At 43.7% G+C, this 27,129-nt stretch overlaps 2 protein-coding genes and 1 pseudogene across 5 annotated transcripts in view; 1 reads left to right on the top strand and 2 right to left on the bottom strand.

The window, feature by feature from the left end:
* The window catches only part of C2H12orf4 (chromosome 2 C12orf4 homolog), a 31,579-nt gene extending 20,737 nt beyond the window's left edge, over positions 1–10,842 (bottom strand). Inside the window, exons 1-6 of one of the 3 annotated variants that reach the window (XM_052174924.1) lie at positions 10,747–10,842; positions 8,461–8,652; positions 6,124–6,269; positions 4,326–4,507; positions 834–933; positions 614–735 (exon numbers count right to left, since the gene is read on the bottom strand). In XM_052174924.1, the coding sequence (XP_052030884.1) occupies positions 614–735; positions 834–933; positions 4,326–4,507; positions 6,124–6,269; positions 8,461–8,638 (728 nt within the window). In that variant the 5' untranslated portion in view covers positions 8,639–8,652; positions 10,747–10,842. The other 2 variants (XM_052174927.1, XM_052174926.1) reach the window with 2 other exon arrangements.
* A 288-nt stretch (positions 10,843–11,130) lies between these two features.
* Positions 11,131–25,987, top strand: Rad51ap1 (RAD51 associated protein 1). Of its 2 annotated transcripts, none has more exons than XM_052174923.1 (9): positions 11,131–11,275; positions 14,129–14,184; positions 15,704–15,839; positions 19,588–19,697; positions 21,167–21,253; positions 21,681–21,833; positions 23,029–23,175; positions 24,328–24,477; positions 25,072–25,987. In XM_052174923.1, the coding sequence occupies exons 1-9, from the start codon at positions 11,259–11,261 to the stop codon at positions 25,215–25,217; spliced, it is 1,002 nt and encodes a 333-aa protein (XP_052030883.1). In that variant the 5' UTR covers positions 11,131–11,258; the 3' UTR covers positions 25,218–25,987. The 2 variants fall into 2 exon arrangements, with proteins under 2 accessions (XP_052030883.1, XP_052030882.1); XM_052174922.1 differs by having other exon boundaries at positions 11,132–11,275; positions 23,029–23,190.
* Positions 17,387–19,469, bottom strand: LOC127677216 (metaxin-1-like; annotated as a pseudogene).
* Positions 25,988–27,129: the final 1,142 nt, after the last annotated feature.

Genomic DNA, 27,129 nt, shown 5'->3' with positions numbered 1-27,129 from the left:
GCTGCATACGGATGCTTATGACATGCGCTAGCATATTCTGGAAATTGGTTCACTGTACTTAAAGATCTTTTCTCTTTCTGCTTAATGAGTGCCTGGCATTCATCCAGTCATGCCAAGTGTAACACGATGTAATTAAATGAAAAAAAAAATGCCTGTAATTCTACCACTTAGGATTCTGAGGCTGGGGGATTTCCCCAGATACTGGCCAACCTAGCTAAATGCCAAGTCTGAGGTCAGCAGAGCTATATAATGAGACTCTGTCTCAAAAAACAAACAAACAAACAAGCAAAAAGAAAAAAAAAACAGGGCTGGAGAGATGGCTTGGTGGTTAAGAGCCCTGGCTGCTCCTTCCCAAGGACCTGAGTTCTATTCCCCAGGACCCAGATGGTCACAACTGTCTTAACTCCAGTTTCAGGGGATCTAACACCCTCACACAGACAACATGGAGGCAAAGCACCAATGCACATGAAATAAAAAGAAATACATTTTTAAAACTTAAAATTTGAAATCTTGGATTTTCATCGCCAAACATATATAACCAATGAGACTCGGTTTTAGAGTAAACATCACTAGTGCTAGAAGCACATGCGACAAGAATGGCCGACGGCCCTACCTGAGGGAGCTGTTGTTGGGGTTTTTTAGGTCCTGATGAAGTTTTATCACCCATTCCTGATATTCTTGCTTCTGGATAGCTGTAGACTGTTTCAGTTCATTTGACCATTTATTCTCTAAGTCCTAAATAGAGGGGGGGGGGGTACCAACAGTCAATATTCCACAAGAAAAAGAGAAATCATAATTGTAAATGTACAGTCGATATACCTCATCTTACTTACCTGCTGGCATTCAAAGTGCTGGGCAGCCAGCGAATTCACATCTTGATCTGTGAGCGATTTCCCCAGTTCCTGCATCACCTTTTCCATTTCAATACCTTGTCTAAAACACAAATTAACAAAAGGATATATTCACCACACTTTTAGGGTATACAGCCATGAGTGAAAACATGACTTTTAATTTATGACAGATAATCTATCTAAGCATTAAAACTCCAACATCTTGACAAATGCTCTGAGTCCTTGAGGATGAGGATGTGAACACTGACAGTTATGTCTTCAAGTATCGAGCCTGCCTCACATGCAGCCAGACCATCATTCCGAGCCTGATCAGAACTGAAAACAGATGAAATCCAAGCAGGCTTTCAGGGACTGTTTAGCACTTCAACCCCTTCTCATTCAGAGTTCCTCAAAAAAAACAAAATAAACAAACAAACAAAAAACCCACCACCAAGAATAACAAAAAAAATCCCAAACTCCATAAGCAGCCTAGGCAGATTTCCCAGGCAAGTGCATGTGAACTAACAGGAGCTCAGTGCTGAAAGCTACATCTATTCTACACCCAGAAACTGCCCGTGACATTGGAAAAGTCACACAGTCACTTTAGAAGCAATGTAAACTACAACCTGACGGTGTAGCCTAGTGCTACTCTCTTCATTCGCCCAGAGAAACAACGGACAGGATGGGTTTCCCTACAGGAGGAGCCAATCAGTGGCAGTGGAGGTACGGACAGCAGTTATTTAGGGTGACTAGCAGGGCAATGGGGAGGCTTCTGTATTGCTGGAAACCATCTATTTCTTGATTGGGTGGTGGCTACAAGGGTTGGCTTGCTCTGTGAAACTTTACTGAGCTGTACTTCTAAAATTTATTGTCTGTTCTGACTGCATTAATACATTTGTTCATTAAAATCTCAAAAGTATCTTTTAATACAAATGCATCCAAAAGTATTCTAAACGATATTTTGAGGGACTGCGAGATAGTTTAGCTGGATGCCCCCTACTTACAGAAAAGCTAAAGTGGCAGCGCATGTGGACAGACCCCTAGGCTTGGGAGGCAACCAGGCAGAGCCCTGGAAGGCACTGGCCGACATCCGAGCCAGACACACAAACTCCAAGTTGACCAAAAACCTGTCTCAAAAAATATGGTGGACACAGACTGAGGAAGACACTCGGTACTGACCTGGCCTTCACAAATTGTGCATATGTAAACACATACATATCACCTACCTACTCACATGAAAATACCCACACGACTATGTCCATACTCCATACATATACATACATAGAAAGTAAATATATATATTTAAAAATATATAATAAACAAAATGGAACAATTTTACTGTCATTCTAGTTAAGTGTTCTTGAAGTTGAGATTATAGTTACTCATAACATTTAAGTAGAATAGATAGATGGGATGAATTTATATACATGAATGGTTTCGACATCTTCTGGAAGTAAATATCCTGTATGAGATAGCTCTCATTTCACTATATACAATGCAGATGGTCATAAGCTTTTTTGTTTGGTTTGGTTTTGGTTTTGGTTTGGTTTCCCTACACAGCTGTGGCTGGCCTTGTGCCTCTGCCTCTTGAGAACTGGGATTACAGATGTGCACTACCACTGCTGGCCATTAATGTTTCAGAAAGTACCAAGTGTTCAGTGAATAGTACCCTTGTAAGTGAGATTCATTTACAAACAAAAATGTCTACATATTTGCATTAATATTTTACAAGTGCTCCCTCTAGTGGATAAAAATATTGCCATTCCTTCTAAAGTTTAAAGAACTATCTAAAATATGGTTTCATAAAAGCAGAATATTTCTCATTTAAAAAAAGGACAAAAAGAATTCAACAAATAAAATTTAATGAACATTTATTCATCCTGAATGTGTCTAAAATGTAGTTAATCATATAATTATCTTTAAAGATATTGCCTAGATTAAGTTCAAAAGAAAGCCTATTCTATTTCTCATCACATGTTAGCTACAGCCCAGCTCAGCATACCAAGTATGACAACTCTGCAACCTGAACATCAAATGATAAAACAATATAACTCTCCTAAAGACCCAAAACCAAAAAACCTATTCCACAATAGAAAAAAAAATCATTAAGTTCCAGAGAGAGTAAATAATTAGTAGGTTAATTCATTGTCTGCGGTAGAGTAGGAACTGTTTCAAAGAATTATAAATAAACAGAATAGGAATCACCTCCGATTTAGAAGAGGGCAGTCCAACCGTAGGTGGCCAGACAGGGTCTGTACAGGAGGAGCAGGCAGGGGTTAAAGGAGTCCTGGGCTGGTGGAAGCACCAGCCAGGAACACACAGGAGGCAGGAAGGAGCAACAGAGCCTTTGGGACACACAGGGATGCCTAGGTAGAGCACTGGCCTACAACCTACTTGCATTCTCCAGCATGGTGTCACTGATCTCTAGAGCACTTTGCATGCCTGGTGCAACAATGCAACTAGCTGTTATACTGCATTACTTAGCAATACAAAAGAGAAAAGCTGAGAATGTTCAGAACAGGTATAACTCTTTTTCCCCTCGCTGTTGACTAACGGCCGAATCCATAGACACAAGGCTCAAAGCCTGGCTTCATTGTCCAGCAACAGAAAGAAGAGAAATCCACCAATGATTTTTTTTTTATGCTTCAATTTTTCTTAACTATAATAACTTAAAGCAAATTATTCATACACTGTTAGTCTGTTTTCTAATATGAGGCTAATGAGAAAGAAGAGCACATGGCATCTAAGTTGACTTCTTTGATATTAATATTAATTCAGTCACAAAAAATGAAGTGTTATTTGCTCATAACAAGCTTCCATAACAAAACATCACACAAGTAATATTAAAATTCATGTCGGTGGTATGTATACGCATACTCGTAAATAAATGCTTTTAAAGTAATACATGATCTGCTAGATTAAAATGGATTATCTAGGAGGATGTCCTTTAAATCACACCTAACGGACCAGGAGGGAGGAACCCGAGAAGTCAGATTTACATTAAAGAAGCTGGCAGCTTTCTACTTACTCTCAAATGCGGATCCAAGAAAGGACTCTGCCTGCTGTCTTAGGCAGAGTATGTGGAAGGAATTCAAATCTGATTAAAACTCCCTGGGACGACTCTGGGACTCTTATTTTTCTTCCTAATGCAAGGTGCTCGTAGGATAACTGAAAGATGCCATGGTCTAGAGGAGGCCGCCCACAGGAGGTCCGCAGTAGCATGGAGCAAGGAGGAAGGGCTAACAGTCCTGAAGCCTTTCTCATCCACTGGGTTAAAGTTCTAGCTTGCCCTTGGATAAATCATGTAAGCCCAGGTGTCCTCACCTGTACAAGGAAGATGCTAAGAGTGGGGCTGTGGTAAGATCAGCGAGGACAGCTCATCTGAAGCATTTCACATAGTGTTGTAATTTTATAACAGTGCAAACAGCCTGCCCCACAGGTTATCATAATCACAGTGTAACATTTAATTATAACAACACAAGAAATGGGTATTACCTCTCTCGTAACTTTTTCAGCTCCACATCTCTTTCACCAATCAGTTCTGAGATGCTAACAAAGTAATTGTGTTCCAGATTTAAGAGAGTTTCAGAGGCCGGGGAGTGGATTAGGTCATGGTACACATCTGCAAAGTCTTCATCCCAGTTAGGCTCCTCAGGTCTCGCATGCTCTAGGGTGGTCTGTGAGATGATACACACATTCAGTCATGGCAGAGCACCGCTGTTTAACACGCTACTGGAAAAAATGTGGATATCATGACTGTGACTTTGCACATCACACAGGGACACAGAGACCCTGCACTTACACACAGGTAGATGTTATTCTAAGATTGTCTGAATATATATATATATATATATATATATATATATATATATATAAAGGACATGGAGAGAAGAGATACAACCTAATTTGTTATTATGAATCACCTAGGAAAAGGAATGAGGTACTCCAACAGAGCAAGGGCCGGAAGTGCCCAGGACAGTAAGAAAGTCAGTATGCCATGACCTCATATCCACACACGATGCATATGTGTGCCTGCACAACAGGGTGCACAAGCTAATGCCACCATGTCGCCATCCGTGTCAGGATAGTGGGACTTCTCACAACTGCTAACTTGAGTTGTATTTGAATGTGATGTATGACAAACATCTTAGCTGGGGTTACTATGGCCATGGTGAAACACGATGACCAAAGGAACTTGGAGAGGGAAGAGTTCATTTTACTCACAGTTCCATTTATTATCAAGAGAACTGAGGACGGGAACTCACACAGGACAGGAACCTGGAAGCAGGAGCTGATGCAGAGGCCACAGAGGAGTGCTGCTTCCTGACTTTTTCTTCCTGGCTCGCTCTGCCTGCTTCCTTATAGAACCCAGGACCAGCAGCCCAGGGGCAGCACCAGCCACATGGGTTGGGCCCTCCCCAATCAATTAAGAAAATGCTTCATAGGTTTGCCCACAGGAGGATCTTATGATGGCATTTTCTTAACTGAGGTTCCCTCCTCTCAGATGATGTTAGCATAAAACTATCCAGCACAATAAATATAATTTGTATGCAATAATTCACAACTAGAAGAAAAGTTGACTATTCAAATGTAGTCTAAAAAGAGTGAGAAGTAAGTAAATAAAATGATCATGTGTGTAGCATCTTGGAGCTCATGAAACGGGGCGTACAAGCTGCACAAGCCCACAGAGAAATGATGGCAACGTCCCGGAGACAAGTGAGCACAGAAGTTAACCAGAGCTGAGAACAAATTCCGGTCCCTGCTGTCAGATGACAGTCACGACATCAGCTGGACGGGAACCTCAGCCTGGGTTTTTAATGTAAACCTGTTCTGAGGACTATGTAGGATTCAGCAGCTTCATGTTTCCACAGGCATTATTCCAAACATATTTCATAAAAAAATAACTAAGATTGGTCTTGGGCCGGAGAAAAGGTTTATTGGGACCTCACGGTGGGATGTAAGAGACGATTTCCTTACATCACCTTCCTCGAGTGTTTGGCGGAAGTGTATGAACACACATATGTGTGTGTGTGTTTGTGTGTGTGTGTGTGTAGACACCCACAAGGCAAAAAATGTAACAAAGATAATCTGTCTTAGGAGCTCACAGAGAACACAAACACAGAAGCAAGAACATATGTTGTATATAAATGATTTCCAAAAAAAAAAAAAAAAAAAAAAAAGGAAAAGAAAAAAGCCCTAGGCTCTCTACTTTGTTTCATATGACTGCAATAATGAAACCATCTTCTTCAGAAAGTCTGCAGTGTCTGGACGCACACTCTGGCCGCCATCTTACCTCAGCATAGGCTTTGGCCCACGCACTGGCCAGCTGGTGTAAATCTATCTCACCAGATCTAACCGCCTCCAAGCATGCTTCCGCATCACTGTCATGGTCTCTGAGGGATTCTTCTTCTATAAACCGACTCAGCGCCTCTTTTAAGTCTGTAGGAGGGATGATAAATGCTATTTTCAGCAGGATGTAAACACAGTTGGGTAAAGCATTCCATTGTGAAATCTAATTTTACCTCCAATCCAAATGACCTGAGTTTGGGTCCCTGGGACCCACATGATTGAAGGAGAGAATTAGGAATTGTTTTCTGACTGCCACACATGTGCTGTGGTGTGCACACGCACACAGAGAGGTGTGTATAAACAAAATGAATAAATACATAATTTCTTCAAAAATTAAAAAGTAGAATTCATATTTCTACCAAGCTCCCAGTGATAGTGTTCATCTGGGATGAGGCAGCCTTCTGAGAACTACCCGTGTGGTGTGGACACGCCCTAGTTGTGTCCTGCTTCCTGGTTTATACGACAGGCCATGATAGAATGCGTCTAGCTTCCCTTACAACCTGTTCACCACTCTAGTTGGTGGCGTGAACCCAGGAGAACAAGGCCTAAAAACAGAGTGGACTCCTGCTCACCACACAAAGTCTTGAGGGTAGCAGATGTACGGGTTCCTGGTTGCTTTGTCAACTTTACACAAGTCAAGCATCTCAGGAAGAACCCCAGCTGAGGAGATGATCCCACAGGAGTGTCACATGCACAGGCCTGTGGGGCCTTGACTGATGTGGGCGATCACCCCTGGGCTGGTGGTCCTGAGTGCTGGAAGAAAGCAGGCCCAGCAAGCCCCAGAGACATGACAGTACGCAGCGTTCCTCCGCGACCTCAGCGTTAGTTCCAGCCTCCAGGTTCCTGCCTTGACTGAGTTTCTGCCCTGACTTCCCCATGACAGACTACAACTGCAGCCCTTTTTACCCCAATTTGCACTTGGTCATAGTCTTTATCACAACAATAGGAACCCAACTAAGATAAAAGGTATATAAAATAGGTAATATATATTCAAAATCAAATATTCACTGTTTAAAAATCATGAAGAAACTTATGTAAGTTACCTTGGTGTATACAAATCCAATTATTAAAGACTAAATTAAAGGCTGGGGGAGGCTCAGTGAGCAAAGGGCTTTACATGTAAGTATGATTCCAATCCTGAGGATCTATGTAGAATACAAGGTATAGCAGTGTGTGCCTGTAATTCCCATGCTGAGGAGGTAGATACCTGAGCTTACTAATCAGCAAGTCTTGCTGAATCGGTAAGCTCGAGGGTCAGTAAAAGACCATTACTCTAAAAAACAAAAAGGTGGACTACAAAGGAAGACCTGGCATCGAGACTTTTAGTCCCTTTCATCCTCCAACACATGCGCACATATAAACCCAACCCCCAGCCCCGCCCCACACATAAACACACATAAACACACACACACACACACACTCATATTCAAACACCCACACACATACACTTCCCACAAATACACCTCATAAACATACAATCATACATGCATATATGCCCCCACCCCACGCACACAAAATAAAAGATGGCGCATTAATGAAATAGATGTGCTTGATTTTGATACAAATAATTAAATCTTGGCTGACTAGTTAATACTGTAAGTACGCTTAACTTTTTCATTTTGATGTCAATTGTCAATGCCAAGAATTTATGTAGTTTCATAAATGCATAGTATAAGATGCCAAAACACATATTTAAGGGCTTTTCAGAAACTGTTAGCAATTCTGTCTTAATTTCATGTCAAAATTCATTAAGCAAATTTTTACATATATGCATAGGCTCTGCCTTTACAATAAAGAAATGCAATAAAAAATGTTTAAAACTCAAAAACATTCTCACACAATACAATCCGAAGATACAGTCATTTGAAGCTTCAATGCTGAAAAGGAGGAGTGGGAAATACTAAACTGTGTTTTCCATAATGAAACCATCATTTCAAACCATTTTGAAACAAGAACAGAAAGCTATACGTACAGTAAACATGATGCAAACAGCAGTCTGAGCCTGCGCCGGGAGGCTCTGGGCAGCACTCACTGGCAGTGCAGCTCCACAGCATGGGCGGTACGAAGGGCACAGGCTGCAGGCACCTTGAATGCACCGCACAGCTGGCTTCCAATTACTGTCACCTGTGCTGAACACCTTTTCCAGCTGCCATGTTCATCATGACCCTGACACTCAGTTGTACCACCTCATGGGTCACATCCCAAGTTCAAAGACCAGTGCTCTACCAAGAAACATCTAATGACAGAGACTATGGGGAAGCAAAGGGAAGTCTGTCCTCACCCTTCTCTATGAAGCAGGGCAGATTGTACAGCAGCATCAGACGTCCATGCAGATGACGGGCATTCTCGTCCACAGGAAACCTGAGGGGCACTCTCAGCTCTAAGCACTCACTTCCTACCCGGAATTTGTACACGAATTCTCTTTCCTTGTTGCAGAACCTTTCTCGGTTTTTCTTCATAGTCTTCAGGGTTTCTGTAGGACAAGCCAAAGAGCCGTGAGTCAAATGGCCACAAGAGCACTTCTAAAACATAGCCCATTACTCTGAGACCGTACCCCGCCCCGTGTGATGCCCAACCAACTACTCTAATCTTCATTTTTCCTTCCATTTTATTTGAGAGGAGGTCTTGCTGTGTCCCAGGATGAGGTCAGACATTTGATTTTCCTGTCTCAGCACACCCCTCCCCACGCGCTGATGTTAAAGGTGTGCACCACCACAACCATTACAGTGTTTCCTGCTTATCCCTGCACATTAATCTCTATGACAAAAAAAACCAAATGCTTCTTGTTTTTTTTTAAATGAAAAGTTATTTTAAAGTTAATTTCAGAGTAATTATATGCTCAAAAATACTTTTATTCCTGGGCAAGAATAACAAATACCCAATCCAAGAAAAAGTACAGAGTTGGGGGAAAGAGGAAACGTTGGAAGAGGGATGGTCTGGGGGTACATAAGTGTACAGCTTATGGAACTCATAAACCTGGCCAAACACAGCGGAGACCCAGTGGTCGTGTGTGGATGTTAGACATTGAAGTCATGAGGTGTGATGGAAAAAGGATATGAGAACACCAGAAAGATCTCCAAGGAGGAACACTATTCAGAGAAAAGAAAATATAGTGAAGAAAGTAGGAATCAATGTTCCTTAAAGAGCTAGTCATCAGGCTATATATATACACATACACATATATGTTCATATGTGTGTGTGTGTATGTGTGTGTATACATATATTAACTCCCAGGACAAGAGATTCTTGTCATTCTTCTTGGTTGTCCATATAAACTAGATGATAAACTCTGTTGTTAAAGATACTGCACAGCTCACCTGATGATAGAATAGAAAAATCAAAATGGAATTTGGCTGGAAGTTTCCTCTCTGCTGGCTATAGTCCTTGAAGATACTTTGCAAGTTGCTGTAGGAGAAATGTCATTAATGGCCTAACCCAGCTGTGGACTTGAACTCTTCTAACCTGCCAGACAAGGCATACCTATCTGTGCACTGGTGTACCGTTATGAGGATATTCAAGTTGCTCTGACTGGATTTGAGGTCAGCTCTATAGGAGCATACCCCTGCCTGGCACTATAATCCCTGTCGGAAACCCATAGTAGGGAAGACGATGGGCCCTAGGAGGTACATAAATACTATTGTTCAGTTAAATGGACATGGTTAACCCATCTTCTAAATATTTATGTCTATGCCCACAGACAAGCGCCACTCTCAGCCTTAATCAGAGAACTGTCTTTTCAGTGAACAGGAGTGAACGTAGAGACTCCAGGTGACACAAGGTGCAGAGGACAAATGGTGAATGGGGACTCAGCTCTAAACAAAACATTTCTATCATCTCTTTGAAGGCTCAAGGAACACTGCAGAAGAGGACGTAAAAAAAATACAGGAACCAGAACATAAAGAGGAAGAAACAAGGCCATCTTCTCACAGGACGCTGCCATTACAGCCATAAACTCTCAGCAGTGTCAGAGGTCTACATAAGAATAGGCCCATCAACAGCCGAGGGAGGAGAGAGGAAGACTCAGGCGGCCCCTAGTGTCTCTAAGGAAGTGTTTTCTAAGGAACGAGTAGTTGCAATCCAAGGGCCACACATCTGCTCTGATTGGGATATCGGGTCACAAAAACAAACAAACACCAACGTCAGGAATCTGGAAAGGGAACTGGTGGAGATGCGGATATTGGAAGGGACGGGGAAGTTAGTAGGGGCAGGTGCGATATGAAAATGTGCGTGAGAGAGTAATCAGAGTACACTGTATACATGTCAGAACAAAATCAATTAAAAACACGTTTCCATGTTACTCTTTGCTCATGCAATCTGTTGCTTTCAGGATAAAATTCATTTTAACCCAGTTTACATCTCCGGATTCTCTGGGCGTGCCTACAGCCAGTCTGAGCAACATGCAAAATTACAAACCTAGTTGTCCACAAAGACTGAACTGTCAATGGCAAACTGCACTCCACTTTAGATAGCCCCCCAAAAGCCTGCTTCTGTTCTTTAAGCCTGTACCAGGTACCGTCATTGGGTCCTCCACACTGAAGGGGCTTCTTCGCTGTGCGCTCGAACTCACCTCTTTGCTCACACACCAAAGCACACTTGGAGCTGTCAATGTAGAACTGCCCAAATAAATCAGCTGACTTCTTGCTTTTTTAACAGCCAGCAGATTCGCTTCGGCAGATTCGGTACCCATCGGTTTCTCTTTCTTCAAATGCCAAGAAAAACTCTTATCCGAGACCTCCTTTATTACAGTTATCTTTAAGTTAGTCGTTCTAAATATCGGAGGCGTGTTTCTACTTTTATATTGTATTTTAGACTCGGTACCAAATCGATGTTGTGACGAAAGTGCAGCATCAAAACAAACGCTGGGTCTGGGCCGACAGGATCCGGATTGGAAGGCCCGGGCAAAGGGTTTGTGCGCAGGCGCTCTCTCCTCAGCACGCAGGCGCAGCCCTAGGCAGGCGAGTGGTGATTGGCGGGCTGGAGCACCGGGACCGTGGAGCGCGACATCTGGTTTTAGGCGGGAATTGAAACCGCCGCTGCTGCTCTCCAGCTCCAGAGCACGGCTGCTCTAGGAAAGGCCCCATGGCGCGCCCTACCAGGTGAGTAGTTGGTGACGTCCCGCGGGGCAGAGAGGAAGGACGGGGCTTGGGGTGTGGCTGCTGGAGGCCAGTGTCCTGCGAGGTTGAGGGAGAGGACGAGATCCGATAAGGGCAGCGGGATTGGTGCTCGGCGACAGTCTCCGGTGAGAGCCACCGCTGCTCGGGGTGGCCGGCTTAGCATCCTGCTTTCCGCCTCTCCGCCTCCTTTCGCGGCTGTTGCCCGCGGATTCCCCGCTACTCCGGAGGGATCTTTAGAGCACAAAATAGGCGCGTCTGCTTTTTCTGTATCGCTGGGCTGTGGTGCTCGACCAAGGGTCGCTCGCTGTCACGTTAAGCGCGATTCAAATGCTAACCTGCCAGGTCCCTGGGCAGAGAGGCCCCTTTAACACCCAGCTCGAGCCCTGGTGCCGTATCACATGACTCCAGTTCCTCTCTGCTTTCTGTTAGACTGATGGAATCTCTCTCCGTGATCACAACTGGGATGCCAGGCCGACCGTCCATTTAGTAGAATGACTGAATATAGCGGAGACGATGGCCCAGTGGTCGAGTGACTGCCTAGCAGATGAGAGGCCCAAGGTTCAGTCCCCAGTCCTGCAAAACCAAACAAAAATAAACTTAGTGAAGACAGCAACAGTGTACTTACATACAATAAATAAATAAGTCTTAAATAAATAAAGGCCACTGGCTGTTGGTTGTCTCTGAGTGGGAACTAAAGTGTCCAGAGTGATAGGAGGGGGAAAATTGGGACGTTATCAGTTGTGTGTAATTTTGGCACTGTGTGTGTCTTGTGTGTATGTGTAGATGGAACAAGTAAGTTTAGGTACTTTATTTTTAAGATTTATTTTTCTATGAGTACACTGTAGCTGTTTCCAGCCACACCAGAAGAGGGCATCAGATCTCTTTACAGATGGTTGTCAGCTACCATGTGGTTGCTGGGATTTGAACTCAGGACCTTGGGAAGATCAGTCAATGCTCTTAACCACTGACCCATCTCTCCAGGCCAAGTTTAGGTACTTCTGACAAGTGGATATAGAGGAGATGGGCACCTTTGAGATAATGAGATCTAGAAGGCAGGTCTAGATTTCTGTTGCTTCCAAGGTGAAGTCGAAAGCGGATAGGAATGCAGATATCGACGACATAATGCTGTTAGTTGGGATAGTAGGAGTCACAGCGTGATCCACGGTCTCTGACTCCTCAGAAGCCCCATGAGATCGTGACTGCGCTCTGGCTTTTGTTGTTATTTTGTGGGTTTTGTTTTTTTTTTATTGTGTGTGACTAAAAGGGGTGGGAAGGGTGGTAGACATACATTGTCTTGATTCAGCGGATAACTGTGGGGTCCTTTCTCTTCTCTCCACCTTTTCATGGATCCTAGGAGTCCTAGGTTATGAGGGTTGCACAGCAGTGACGTTAGCCACTGCATCTCACTGGCCTGTTACTTTTGTTACAGTAAAACTAAACCAGTTGTTGTCTTCACTCTTCTGTCATTTACACTGCAATGCTGATAGGACTTTTGGCCCCTTAATACAAATTGAGGCATTGACATCGAACTGTGGTGGTCATAGTCCTTACAGTTTCTGCAGCCACATACTAAAGCATTTATGGGCTGGCTCAATAGTTAAAAGAGTGCTTGGTGTTCTCCCAGAAGACCCAAGTCCCATTCCTAACCACTTTAGTTTGCAACTCTTCCAGCCCTGGGAGACCTAGCGCCCTCTTCTGGCCTTTGCAGATACTGTACTCATGTGCACAGTATCATATGCCCACACACGCAGACATGATCATATACAAATAATGAAGTTTTTAAAGTTCTTTTAAAAAGTAATGGTTTCCTGCATATCTCATGCGAGTCTCTAAAACACAATAGGTAATTTGTGTTCACTGAATTGTTAAGAATCCATGTCTGTTACAGCTCAGCCTGAGTATGCTTAACTTTTTAGTAGGCTTTTGATTCTATTTACTAATTTTTCAATCCCACAATTTCCAAAGATGCTTTCATATTTTATGTAGCTGTCAGATTCTTAAACTCTGACGAGTGGGAGAGTAACATGAACACCTCCGCCTTCAGTCTGTTCACCTCCGCCTTCAGTCGAGGAAACACAAGTCTGGATCCTGATCTGGAGTGGACAAGCCTCTTTTTTACAGAACTCCCATTTTTGCTTGAAAGAATGAGCAACTACTGAGCGAGCTTGTCAGCGTGGGGCATGGAATGGTTGCCAGAGGAGCATCCTTCTGCACTGAGCAGCCTTCTCCTGTGCCCGCATAGTTCCTAAAAGATGCTAGGGACGGGCTATTGTAAGTGGACATTCTGTCAAGAAAGCATTATTTGAATTGTAGAGGGGTTTCTTTTAAAGCTTTTTTGTTTGGTTTTGGTTTTAGGTGTCTGTGTGGGTGTATTATGTGAGTGCAATGTCTGAGGAAGCCAGCGGCTGCCTGGCATGGGTGCTGGCAACCAGATTCAGGTCCTCTGAAAGAACAGTGCATAGTCTTACGCAGTGAGCCATAGCTCTGCTCCGACAGAATTTTTAAAATATGGTTAAAACTAAAGGTACTTTATAATGTAAGCAAAGAACAGCACACAGTTTACAAATACCCAGTCACCACTAAACAGAATACAAAGTTTAATTGAAAATATTTGTTTTCTCCTTACTTTGGGGATTTCCTGAATTAATTTTTCTTCACATTATGTATATTAGGTATGGGTTTGGCTTTTTAGTTAATGCCAGTTTCTTGGCTTTGAGTTGAAGTACTTTTGAGAGACTCAAACACATTGTCCTTTCTTCAAGACTATTAATAACTTTAAGGTGAAGGTAAAAGATTAATATTTACAGTAATGAAAAATTTCTGTCTTGATCATAGAAATAAAAAACCAGTCAACTATTCACAGTTTGAGGATTCTGGCAATGACTCTGATGGTAAGTAGAGCTTTTTACTTTTCTTTAATACATTGAGAAATTTATTTCCTCAGAGTTAGATGAAAAGATAAGCCCTGAAATTTTAGGTTTACGCTTTGTCGTATTGATTATATGTTTGCCTTTGTTGTTAGAACTTTGATCAAAGTTTAAGGAACATTTCACTAGATTACAATGCATTTGCAATAAGATACTTTTTCCTGTGTGTGTGTGTGTGTGTGTGTGTGTGTGTGTGTGTGTGTATTGCTTTGTCTGTTGGGGAGGAGGGTGTTCACTGGGGATGCAACCCAGGGCCTCATACATGCTGCATAGATGCTCTATCACTGGACTATAGTCTTATACTAGAAGTTTTACATTTCCTTCCCAGCCCACCAAAGTTTCCTTTAAGTTACATACTTTAGCAGTTCCTCAGTTCAGAGAAGTTTCTTTTTTGCTGTGTCTACAACTTGAGAAAAAAGCAATTTGGCAGATAAGTTGTTGCTTTTTCTTGCTGTCAAGGGTATATGCCAGGTACTTATAGATTGCCAGTTGTGTTTCTGATCCTGGGTAGGGTGGAATGTGCAGAAAGTTAGATTGTATTTCTGTATCTGGATGTGTGAAAGAAACGTTAACACACTCTGTTAAAAGTGCATGATCACCGGGCAGTGGTGGCGCACGCCTGTAATCCTAGCACTCTAGGAGGCAGAGGCAGGCAGATTTCTGAGTTCGAGGCCAGCCTGGTCTACAAAGTGAGTTCCAAGACAGCCAGGGCTATACAGAGAAACCCTGTCTCGAAAAAAACAAATCCAAAAAACCAAAAAAAAAAAAAAAGTGCATCATCAATAGTATATGTGTCCTGAAAGTCTACTCACGTGTAGTGTACGTGTTTTTTGAATGTCCCTAGAAGAGTCACAAGACTTTTGAGGATTATAGTACAGAAAAGCCTGAGAAAAGCAGCAGTGCCGTGGTGGTGCTTCCTGTTTTCCTAGACTTGGTTGTTCGCTAGTAATGTGCCTTTGCAAACATTCCTGGGCTACACTGTGATGTTTAGTTAAAGATCATTCCTTCCACCGGGCAGTGGTGGCGCCTGCCTTTGATCCCAGCACTTGGGAGGCAGAGGCAGGCGGATTTCTGAGTTCAAGGCCAGCCTGGTCTACAGAGTGAGTTCCAGGACAGCCAGGGCTACATAGAGAAACCCTGTCTCGAAAACCCCCCAAAAAAGATCATTCCTTCCACTTAGTAAGGTAAATTTTTACAAATTTCCTAATGGTTCTATAGGCTTTTAGCTAACTATTAGGTCTGACATTTATGTGCTGTCATAATTTACCTTTGTAGTTTTCAGTAAATGGGTTTTTGATAGGTTGATGTTCTTAAACAGGCCACTGTTCATCTTGAGATGAATGAAAGAAAATAGAGGCAAATTGTCTTTATTAACTTTTAAGGTATAGAAATTAAACTTGATTATATATGGAATGTGGATAAACTGTAATTAATTTAAGCTGCCAAGAAAAATAATTTTACTTTTTAATTCATACAAAAATAGATGATTTTATTTCTTCATCTATACCTGTAAAGAAGTCAAAAACCGTGCCAAAGGTTTTAAATCAAGACAAACCAAAACCTAACTTGAAGAATCTTCAAAAAGAAGAGGTCTTATCAACAGAACCCCCTAAAAAAAGGTGAGAGGTAAGACCCAAAAACCACGTGGTTCAGATGTTCATTTAACAGATACACAGCTTCAGAATCTCGGGTTAAATGGGGGTTTGTCTGACGGCTATTGCTGTTTGGAGCACGGGGAGGTGCCAGTAGGTGCTTTCTGACTTTCTGGCTTGGGAAATAAATTCACATACATAAAAACAAAAACAAAAAACCTGTTTAAATAGTAATGCTACTGACTGCACCTATCTCTGCTGCTTCAGATCTCACAGAGCTACTTTGTTAAAAGGCAGGGCAAGTCCAAGGGCATTTTAAAACATTTGTAAACAATCGTTTGGGACCAGGAGGGAGGAGGCATTCCCAAGAGACCGAAAACTGAAAACTGTAGTCCAGACCAGGATATGGGCGGTGGGGTGGGTAATGTTCAGCTGCTGTGGATTCCTCTGAAAAGTCTGTCAGCACTAAGAAACTTAGCATGCCAAGCTCTGCACTGTGTTTCTACTTTGACTGTCATGGCTGGGAGTTTAAATACAAGACAAGCATAAAACACTAATGCTTGTAAAAGACTGATAGTCTAATTTCAGCGTACAGAATATCACAAGAAGTATTTTTCCAAAAGTATAAGGTTACTCATCAAACACATAAAAAGATGCCAGCATGGTTCACTATCAGGGAAATGTAAGTGGGAACCACGATGTGATAACTCTTCTATTAATCACTATTAATAACTATTAATCACTTCTCAACTACTATGTGATGTTAATACATGTTAATGAAAGTGTGGCAAGCCTGGAACCTTCAGACATTGCTGGTGGGATTGGGAATGGCCCAGGTACCCAAGAAAGCAGATTAGCAGTCTTCACAATGTTAAACAGGACTGATCTGTCTGTGGCATCGATAGTACCTAAGGAAACTGAAAATACTGCCACTTCATGTCAATGTTGATAGCAGTGTGATAGTATTAAAAACAGGAAAGCAACTGAATGTCTGTCAGCTAATAGTTGAATAAATAAAATGTGTTCTCTGTCATGGACTGTTACCCACAAAACATGAACTGTAGATGCATGCTGTAATGTGAATGAGCTGGGGAAAGTCATTCTGTTCTCAGAGGCAAAGCTACATACATATACATACTACATATTCCATTTGTATGAAGTGTCCAGAGTAGACTGGTCCATGCAAACAGAAAATGTTTATTACTGGTTGTTTTGGGCTGAGGGAAGGGTGATGATGTCCTTGTTAGGGTATCTGTTGCCATGGCAAACCACCATGGCCATAAGCAACATAGGGAGGAAAGAACTTCAACATACAGTTACTACACGGTCCATCACTGAAAGAAGTTAGGATAAGAACCTAGAGGCAGGAGCTAATACAGAGAGTAGAGAGGAGTTCTGCTTACTGGCTTGCTCTTCACGACTTGCTCAGCCTGCTTTCTTCCTTTTTTTAAGTGTAAACAATTTTATTCTGAGGACAGCACCCCATTTTCGGCTGCTCCAACAATGGGGAGATGAAGGGATGTCTGGAATGCATGAGTAGAAAAATCAGTCCTGGGAACACGAATGCATCAGTCCTATTCATCTTCCTCAGCCAGGCCCAAGGCCTGGGTGACTGTCCGCTGGATAGAAACAATGCCACTGAGCAAGGCATAGCCCACCATGGCTGCCAGCCCTGCCAGCACAGAGAGAATCTAAGGCTGGCGTCAGTATGGCTCTCCTCAGTCTCAGGGCCTGCTGAGGTCTGGCATGGAGTTGGCACCTCAGCTCCATCCAGGGTTGAGGATGTGGGTGCAGTAGACACAGAGGTTGCACAGTCCCGAAAGTGGGCCTGAAGCATCCCACTGGCCTGAAGCTCCCCACTGAGCAGCTTTGTCTGCAGCAGCAGAACCAAATGGCTGAAAACGAAGGTGTCCAGGGAGGCAGGGCCATCTCTAAAGAACTTCTGAGAGCCCGGACTCTGGGAGAGAAGGCTTAGGCACTCCCGAGCCTCTTGATATAGGTCTTTTTCTAGTAGCTATATATAGCTCTATATTCTCTTCTTCTCACTCTGACTTGTGCTCACCACACAGCAGCTGCAGGCACTCTATGCACGGCGTTGAGTGGCCAGGCAGGAAGAAATTGAGGGGAAAGGGCATAGCCTTTGTATACCACTTTCAGGTCACTTCCACATAGTTCTTGGCATCTACCCAAAAAGTATGGATTAGCACAGGAAGTAGTTTCTCCTCCAGCAGAGACATGAAGGCTAGGGTATCTGTTCCTGTTGAGCTGACAGATCCTAGTTGGCATTATATTTCTCTTTACGGAGATGGGTGCTGATCTTGTGTGCTTCTGGGATGGCTTCTCCATTACTGGGTCAGAGAGCAGACAAGAGTTCACGCAGGGCTCCGCGAGGGCTGCTGACCCTGTGTAGCTCCAGTGGAGCGCTTGTAAGTCTGGTACAGTTCAGCACAGCCAGACGATCCAGGCTCACCGACCGCAGTCCCCAGCCCCTGACCAGCAGAGAGCTCTATGAGTGCCGCCATCTTGCACACTCTCTCAGCCCGCTTTCTTATAGCGCCCAGAGTCACCAGCCCAGGGGTGACACCACCCACTGTGAGCTGGCCTCCCCCTTCAATCACGAAGATGCATCAGAGGCTTACTCACAGGTCAGTCTGTTAGGAGCATTTTCTCAATTGCAGTTCCCTCTCACAAAATGACTCTAGCATGTGTCAAGTTGATATAAACCCAGCAAGCACAGGGTAATCAGAAATGGCTGTTGATAGATATGGATAAAGAAGTGTTCTAAAACTAGATAGTGGTGATGCTAAGGCACCCTGGAGATACTGAAAGCCGCTGATTTATCTAAAAGGATGGGTTCCGTGGGGCTGTGGATGTGTAGCTTCAGTGGCGGAGTGTCTGCTTTCTGTTGAAGTCTGGAGTACCACAGGCATTGCTGCATGCACACAGTGAGCTTTGAGGACATTTTAAGTACGGGATGCCTTATTTGAAGGAGAAGAGAGGAAATTGGAGATTATTTTATAATACATGAATTGTATCTCAAAACTTTTGACAGTTTTATACATGCATAGAATTATTGAGACTATATCCCTACCAGTAAAACTTAAAAAGTTAAGTTCTTAAAGGTACATTTCAGTTTTCTTCCCTGTGTAATTTTTCCTTATCTGTCTTGGCGGTTATCCTGTTAGAGTAATTACAACTATTGGTCCACTTGAGCAGGCAGGCATTACGGTCTGCTTTTTATGTATGGGCTAATTGCTGGTATGGCTTATTTCCCTACCTCCCTGCCGGATTCACCTTGGAGACTCGTTGAGGATACTTGTAGTATTCCAACCAGGATGGTGTCTTTATACAGTATGTAGTGAAATCTTTGTTAAAATCTAAATTTAGGGGAACAGAGCTCAAAATACCTTTATTGTAAGAATAATATCTGTCACAGCAGTGGATAAGACTGAGATCTCTGGGTGGGAGTGATGTTTGAACTGAGTGTCTTATGTTAAACCTGGGCTTCTTCAGGCAGAGCTGATAGTAAAGAAAAGGACAGTTACTGCAGAAGCGGCCAGCAGTGGCTCAGGCTCTTCCTGCCACACTTTACACGCATAGAACACAACCTCCCTGCACTTTAGGAGGCTCAGTCACGTAAGGATGCTTTAGGAACATTCTTGGAAGGAAGCTGCTAAGTACTGCAGGAAAATCTGTAAGTTTGCTCTTTAGAGTTAATGGTACTGCCGCACTTATTGTAATTAATACCCCATTGTTATTCACACATCTATTTCAGGGTGGCTTTAGATGACAAGGTCTTCCAGAGAGGCCTAGAAGTTGCCCTGGCTTTATCTGTGAAGGAACTTCCAACACTCACCAACCAAGTGAAGAAGTCCGAAGAGAAAAGTAACTCTATTTCCTTTGTTTTTATCTTTAAAAGTGCCTTACTGTTTTGTAATCATTTTTAAGGTAGGCCTTCACAGGGGAAAGAATACAACTTAGTCTATAAAGAGCACTTGACAGCGGGCAACCCTGGATTCAGTTCTTTATTCAGCTGTGTCCGGGTCCCACACGTAACACTTTACTTCACACACAGAGGAGCCTAGGAGTTATCCTGTGCAGCCGACTGCTGCACAGCATGGTGCTGCTCTGCGGGAAGAGGCCGGCCTTGGGAGGCAGACACAGGTGGATCTCTGAATTGGAGGCCAGCCTGGTCTATAGATTGAGGTCAGGGACATCCAGGGCTACACAGTAAGGCCCTGTAGTGTAAAGCAAACAACAACAAAAGGATTAGAGGCACTAGCCTTCATGGACGCTCAGACTTCAGAGTGTGACTGACTTCTGTAACCTTGTATATGTGAGGGTATAAGTGAGGCTTTTAATTTTTAAGTTAGTTTTCCCTCTTTAAAAATAAACCATTTTGATTAGGAAGGCTATTAACCAGGAATCAGAAATTTCATGAGTGTTGTCATGTATTATAGCTAATGTCATGTGACTAGAATTAGGTGACTAGAATTCATCACAGAAGACACTGAAACGTATAGCAGGAGTTATCCTGGAAATGGTACTTCTCCCAGAGTAATGCTCTTCATAACAAAGGAACTTAATGTTGTCAATAGCATTGTTTAAAAGTCTCCTAAAAGCTTCAAATTGGTTGTGTTTTGTTTTATAGTGAGTGTTAGGGCTGAAATCCAAGGCTGCACACCTACCATACAAATATTCTATCTAGCACTTTATCTTTTTAGCTTGTAATGATTGGAAAGCATTTGTATCAGTTGCTGTAATAAAATACCATAATCAAGAGCAATTTGAAGAAGGCAGTTTATTCTGTCTTGTGCTTCTAGAGAGTTCCAGTGAGTCCGTAAAGGCAGGGGACCATGGCGGTAGGTGTGGGAGCAGAAAGCTGGCTGATCACATTGCTGTTCACATTCAAGGAGGAGAAAGCAGACTAGACGGGACTGAGCTAAACTCTGCAGACCTCCAGTGACTTACTGCCTTCAGCAGGGCTCCACATCCCCAGAATGCACCAGTGTGTGAGCTCAAAGGACAGGCAAGCCACCACAGAGCTTAAGTTAGCATGACTGCATTTGTTCACACAGTGATATTATTTATTTATTATCTTCAAAGTGTAGACCAGGGAAGTAAATCTAGAGAAGATGAGCAAGTTTACAGATGGAGTCTGACTGACCTGGGTCATTTTAGATCTCAGACTCCTATGTGCTAGTTCCTCCAGGCACAGCCACTGGGCCGGTATGAGTTTGAAATCATTTGTTCCAGTCTGTGTGTTAATATGCGTTCGTGGGTTTCAGTGATCATCTTCCTGCTTTTTAGACACTGATTGGGATACATCTCAAGTTTTTTTCTTCCTGTGTTAGGTAATGACAAACAAGGCAAAGGGAAAACAGAGAAAACAGATAAACCTCCTCGTGTCTCTAACTGCAGTGTAACCAGTGATGATGTAGGTAAGTTTTGATATTAGTGACAGTTCTTTTCATTCACAGTGCTATTTTTGTAACTTAAGTTCTTACACTCATAGCTAGAACAGTCTTGCATGTTCCAGGGCTCGCTGTCTCCTGGCCCTTGTTTCTTCATGCTTTAGTCTTGTTCTCTCTGACTGCAGACCTACGTTCTTCCACACTAGACAGTTCTGACTACTCAGGCCCTTCATTCCACGGTAGGTGACCACTTAAGAAAGGACTGCATCTTCCCAGGAACATCTGGAAAGTTCTTTGGCAATGACTCATTAGGGTCTCAGACTTACCCTTAAAACCGGAGTCTCTTCCTGGGAGACTTTGTCCCCGCATGGCCTGGTAGTGTGTTACTGGGAGCAGAGGACGGCAGCAGAGGTCACAGAGTCTGCCCGGAGTCCTCACTGGTGTGTGTCTCCAGATTTGGACAAGATAACAGAGGAGGGGGACAGCGCCGGTGTTGAAGGAGAGGCGAAAGCAACATCTAAAGCCAGGGCTCAGCAGAGGAGGGTGCTTCCAGAAGGCGGCGGCGGTGGCGGCAGTGCTAATGACACTGAGCCAGAGAGTGCGACTGGTGAGTTGTGTCCTGCCCACTTCAAGTTAATTCTATAGGAATTCAGTAAAAACTAATTGGAGAACAGGATCTATACAGTGCACTATATTGAGCCTTAGGCATTCATAAACTCAAGAATTCCTAGAACACTTAAATTGAACTTGGCCATGGAGAGAGAAATTATCTAAAGGTAACCTTTAAGGCATAGACAAACAGCATTAGAAAAACAAAAAGAATGAAGTCACATTTCTGACCGAGTGAAAGTGTGAGCATTGAAACAGACTAGCACATGGGAGAACCAGCTCCGTGAGGCTTGAGGGCGAGACTGCAGAGGCAGGCTGGCTTGTCTCTAGCCATGGAGCAACTCAACCTGTTCCAACAGGCTTCAGCTATCTTTATAGCCAGTAGAAATGTATGAAGTATTTTGAGTTGAAATAATATGAAACTATCTTATTATCAGTTGTTTTCAGACTTAATAGAAATTAGGGCAAAGGAAAAATATGGTAACTTTGGCAAAATTGTATTGTGTTAAAAATTTAAAAGAATAAGTCTGTATATTAATACCAGTCAGATACAGTGTTTTAGATTTTAACATGCTGTCAGCAGATGGCAGATCTGTTCACTCACTGGACACATATTTGATACTCACGATGTTTATTATAGTCTAGGGGCTAGGGAGATAGTAATGAGAAAACAGCTCCCTGGGCAGTGGTGGCACACGCCTTTAATCCCAGCACTTGGGAGGCAGAGGCAGGCAGACGAATTTCTGAGTTCGAGGCCTGCCTGGTCTATAGAGTGAGTTCCAGGACAGCCAGGGCCACACAGAGAAACCCTGTCTTGAAAAACCAAGAAAAGAAAAAAGAAAACAACCCAAATGAGGGATGGGTCACAGATAGTAAACACATAGGTAATGTTTTTAGAGTGGTGGTATACAAACTGAAGGGCCTCAGGAACTTGTCCAGTATGGATTCCAGGGTTTGAGCTCTAGGGCAAAAGTGTTAATCCCTGCAGAGGAGGAAGGGTGGAGGTTAAAAGGCTCCTGGCACGAGGCGGGAGGTATTAGGTCAGGAGAGGCTGAGTTTGAGGTCAGAAACCATGCTTTCATGGAGGCCAGAGCGTTCTTAGTGCACTAAGTGACAGTGGGGGCCATGGCAGGTGACATAACAGAAGTCTCCCGTTTTAGAACCAAGACAGAATGTGTAATTTCCTGTTTAAGGCGAAGATTCAGAAAGTGATCCTGATTTTGATGAGAGTGAAGAAAGTGATGAAGACTTTGGTGTGAGAAGAAGTAAAGAAACAAAGAAGAAAACAGTGCAGAAAAAACCCGCAGGGGGAAAGAAGGAAAGGAAATCAAAACCGAAATGTGAGGCGGCATCGGGTGAGCCCGCTCCCACTTGTTTGATAGGGACGGGGTTGTTGGGTTTCCAGATCTTCGCCTGTGCCCTCTGACATTTTGTGAATGCACATCTCTAGTTAAAAGGAATTGTGGCTAGGGAGAAAAGCTAAGAACACTGAGCCCTGGTAGCCATAAGAAGACTGAGTCTGGACCCTCCCCCACCCCCACTAGCACGCGGCCCTCCCTGTAAACACTCTGTACCGGCATCTTCCCATCAGAACACCCACCTTCACATTGTCTCAAGATAGGGGTGAGGGCCTAGAGCTTAATCCCAGGCTGGCCCATTTAGAGGCTGGCCCATGCTGTCTGGGCTTCGAAACAGGGAGGCCTGGGTGATCGTACATCCTTGCTTTCCCTCATGACCTAATCTCTGTTTTGAGGACCCAGTCGCAACATATGGTGTCAGTTTACAGTGAGAATTGGTGACGTCTCGGACATGGAACACCTGTTTCTCGTGTTCAAAAGTTAGACTGTCTTTACACCTGTATTGTATAATAATAACCATAAAATGCAATTTTATCAACAAAATTTGTTTTATTTAATCATAACTATTTTTGGCCTTACTTTCTTAATTCTGCCTCGGCCTTCTAGCAGGTGTCTTATCACCATGACCCAGAAAGAAGTTTTTAACGTAGGGGTCACTCGTGAAAAAGTAGGTCTGTGGACAGCCAGGCTGATTTCCAAGGCCTGTGAGGACATGGCAGTGCCCTACTCTCTGTGCCAGGAAAACTCCGCCCATCTTTCCCCTCGGCCAGGATTTGGCTCAGCCTGTGAACTTCTCCCTCTACACCTCCTGAACATGCGGATTCTAAGGCCCCTTCCTGCTGCCATCCTGGAATCTCAGCACAGTGCTCTCCCCCACTGAAGAGAAGTGCAGGACAGAAGTTTCTGGAGAACAGGATGCCCACACTTTGTGTTCTTTATTACCCTAGGCTCCTCTCTAGGAGTGTCCCTGACACATTCAGACGAGGCATTAGAAGGCACACTTGGTTTCTGATCTGGCCTCCAACAGTAGTTGTCAGACTCCAGGCGAATTGCTTCATCTCTCTGCTCTCCTATCATTTTAGACTTGAACATTTTCTTCCTGCATGACAGTTGTTTTTATGTGTTTCAAATAAGTGACTTCAGTGGACCCTGCTCCAGCTGCCATCAAGTCAGGATCTCCACCCTTACCCCAGGCAGTCGGCCTTCCTTCTGAGGCCGCTAGGAAACCAGCAATAATGTGCAGCCCTTCATCCGAGAGCAAGAGGCCCAAGTGGGTCCCCCCAGGTATGTAAACTTGCTATCAAGGCCTCTGGACACAGCTTAGTCACTGGAGTCTTGTGTGAGCAGGTCCCGTGGTATCTCACATTCTTCCACATTAGTGTTTCTGTGCTTCAGCTTATCATCTTGCCATTTCCTTATCACCAAGGCCATGTAGGATTTGTTCTCATTGCTAGAAATAAAACTGCAGTAAATGGAGACATTCTTACTTCAAAAACCTATGGACACAGCCCTGACTATCAGAGTCAAGAGTATTAACAATTTTGTTTGTATTTTTCTGGCAACAAGGTTTGGCCCTAAGACCTAATGACCCCCCTCAGTTTAACAGAGCACTCAGGCCTGGGCACACTTGAGCACGGAAACATGTAACACAAATGCCTTTGCAAGTTTGTCTTTGTCTTTATATGTGTGTTCTGTTCCACAGCCAGAAAAATTGAAGACTTTGAAGGTGTTGGAGTTGGAGGTTTCAGATTAGACTGCTTTGCCTGCCAGTGCCTTTCCTGGTTGTCAGTGTGGGTCTTTCTTCTGATCTGTTGCAGCTTGTGATGGGCTCTGTAGAGCTGGACCTAACCATCTGTTTGCCTCTGTGTTCTCCTGCAGCTGCCTCTGGGAGCAGAAACTCGAGCAGCAGCGCATCGGCAGGAACACCCGCCAAGTCCCCAAGTCAGAGCCTGCGGCTGGGCCTCTCCCGATTAGCGCCAGTTAAGCATTTGCATCCAAGTGCCACAAGCAGCCAAGTGCGATAGCAGGAAAGGGCTGCTGGGACCCTGGGACTGCAAAGCGGGTTGTCATTCAGCTTCCACATAAAAGAGCCTTTAATGGATCACATGAAGGACCATGTCTGTGCCATTCTGGTCTCATCAGAGCCTTTTGTCCTTCAGCAGAGAGTTCTGGGACCTCTCCTTGTGCCACTCGTGAAGAGTGTGTTGTGTTTTCTTACGTTTTATATGTCACCGTCACTCGGGCTCTGCGGCACATCTGTAATCATGTCTCCCAGCTCTGTCTGGCAAGGGGGCATCCTGGGCTCCTTCAGGAGGCGTTTCTGGAATCTCTCCTATACTACATTCTTCAGGTTCATTACGAGCTTGCTCTCTTTGTCCAGGTCTTTAGTAAAAATTCTGCTTTTGTACATATTAAGATGTTGACTGTACTGCAGCAGGTGTCCTTACATGGGAACAGATGGTTAGTGTACAGCAGATAGAATTTCATAACACTGTATGAACTTGTCCTTGTCAAAACCTTTAATAAACGTGAAAAGATTTAAAATGTGTTCATTGACATTGTGGATCTACATTTTGCTAAAAGGAGGCTTCTGTGGTCAGCATAAGCAAGGGCAAGCGGGGCCTTCATCACTGTAGAAGCCCAAGGTTGAAAGACTGTCACCTCGGCACCTGTTATTAGCTAATGCAGCCTCTCAAGAAGCTTAGATTTATTGTCAATAAAATTATTTTTATGGTGAGAATGTCAACCTGTTTCTGATTACTTTTTAATAAAGAATTTCATGTTTTCTGTAAAATGTGCAGTGTTATATCTGTTACCATGAGAACAAGCAGTTTAAGTGACTGTTGCTTTTGTATATTTTCCTCTCACCTGTATATGCTCACACTGTGATTCTCCACCACACCTGCTACACTGTCCTTGAAACCCCAGTCCTCAGTTACTGCTCTGTGTGACTGTGTTTCTCATTTTTGAGGCAGGGCTTCCTACGTAGCTCAGGCTGTTTTTGAACTCAAGATCCTTCTGCCACAGCCTCCCTAGTGGTGGTGGGTGCTGTGACACCACCTAGTACCTGGTTTTGAGTTCATTTGTATGCTTTAAGCAATAACCATTGCTATTGGTATTAGATACCCACTGGAGGGACTTGGTTTTTCTTATGATTCATATTATTTCTTTATATTTAAAAAGTCCCTCAGGCTGGAGAGACGGCTCCGTGCTTAAAGACACTTGCTGCTCTTGCAGAGGACGCAGGTTTGTTTTCCAGCACCATATCAGGTGGCTTGAAACTGCCTGTATCTCCAGTTCAGCAGAAGTAACACTCGTCTGGACTCCATGGACACTCTGCATTCCAGTGGTATATATTACACATGTAATACATATTCAGACATACTAAGTAAAAACTTGCCTCAAAGTGTGCTAAAACTGACCTAGCTACAAGCGCTAACCATCAGTTGCCAGCCATGGTCTTACCTACCCCAGTCGTCACACCCTGACAACAGTTTACTCCTTGGCCCACGCACCTGCTCACTGTAGCTCTCCTGTGTTACACTCGCCACCATATCCTGCCTGTGCTTTAGCCTGGCCGTGGTGCTGACGGACCGGGACCCTTGCCTCTACTCTTCACCCCCTTGCATATCCATCCACGAAGTTACTGACACTGCATTCCCAGAACAAAAGTATGAACAGGCTATGGTGACACACACCTTTAATCCTAGCAGAGGACGAGGCTTCTCTACTAGTTCAAGGCCAGCTTGATCTACATAGTCCCAAGCCAACCAGGGCTATGTAGTGAAACTTGTCTAAAACAAACAAGCATAGAGTCAGAAGGGACAGCCCCCTGCTTACGGCCCATACAAACACTGCAGTCTGTCCTCAAGCTGCTCCTGGGACTCACTTGGCTAAATGACTAAGGACTCAAACACTAAACTCAACCCTGCTTCT

This window comes from Apodemus sylvaticus, chromosome 2 (assembly GCF_947179515.1).
Source record: "Apodemus sylvaticus chromosome 2, mApoSyl1.1, whole genome shotgun sequence".
In the NCBI taxonomy this organism is placed as follows: Eukaryota; Metazoa; Chordata; class Mammalia; order Rodentia; family Muridae; genus Apodemus; species Apodemus sylvaticus.
The sequence above is the reverse complement of the archived record's forward strand: the minus strand, read 5'-3'. Positions and strand labels throughout refer to the sequence as shown.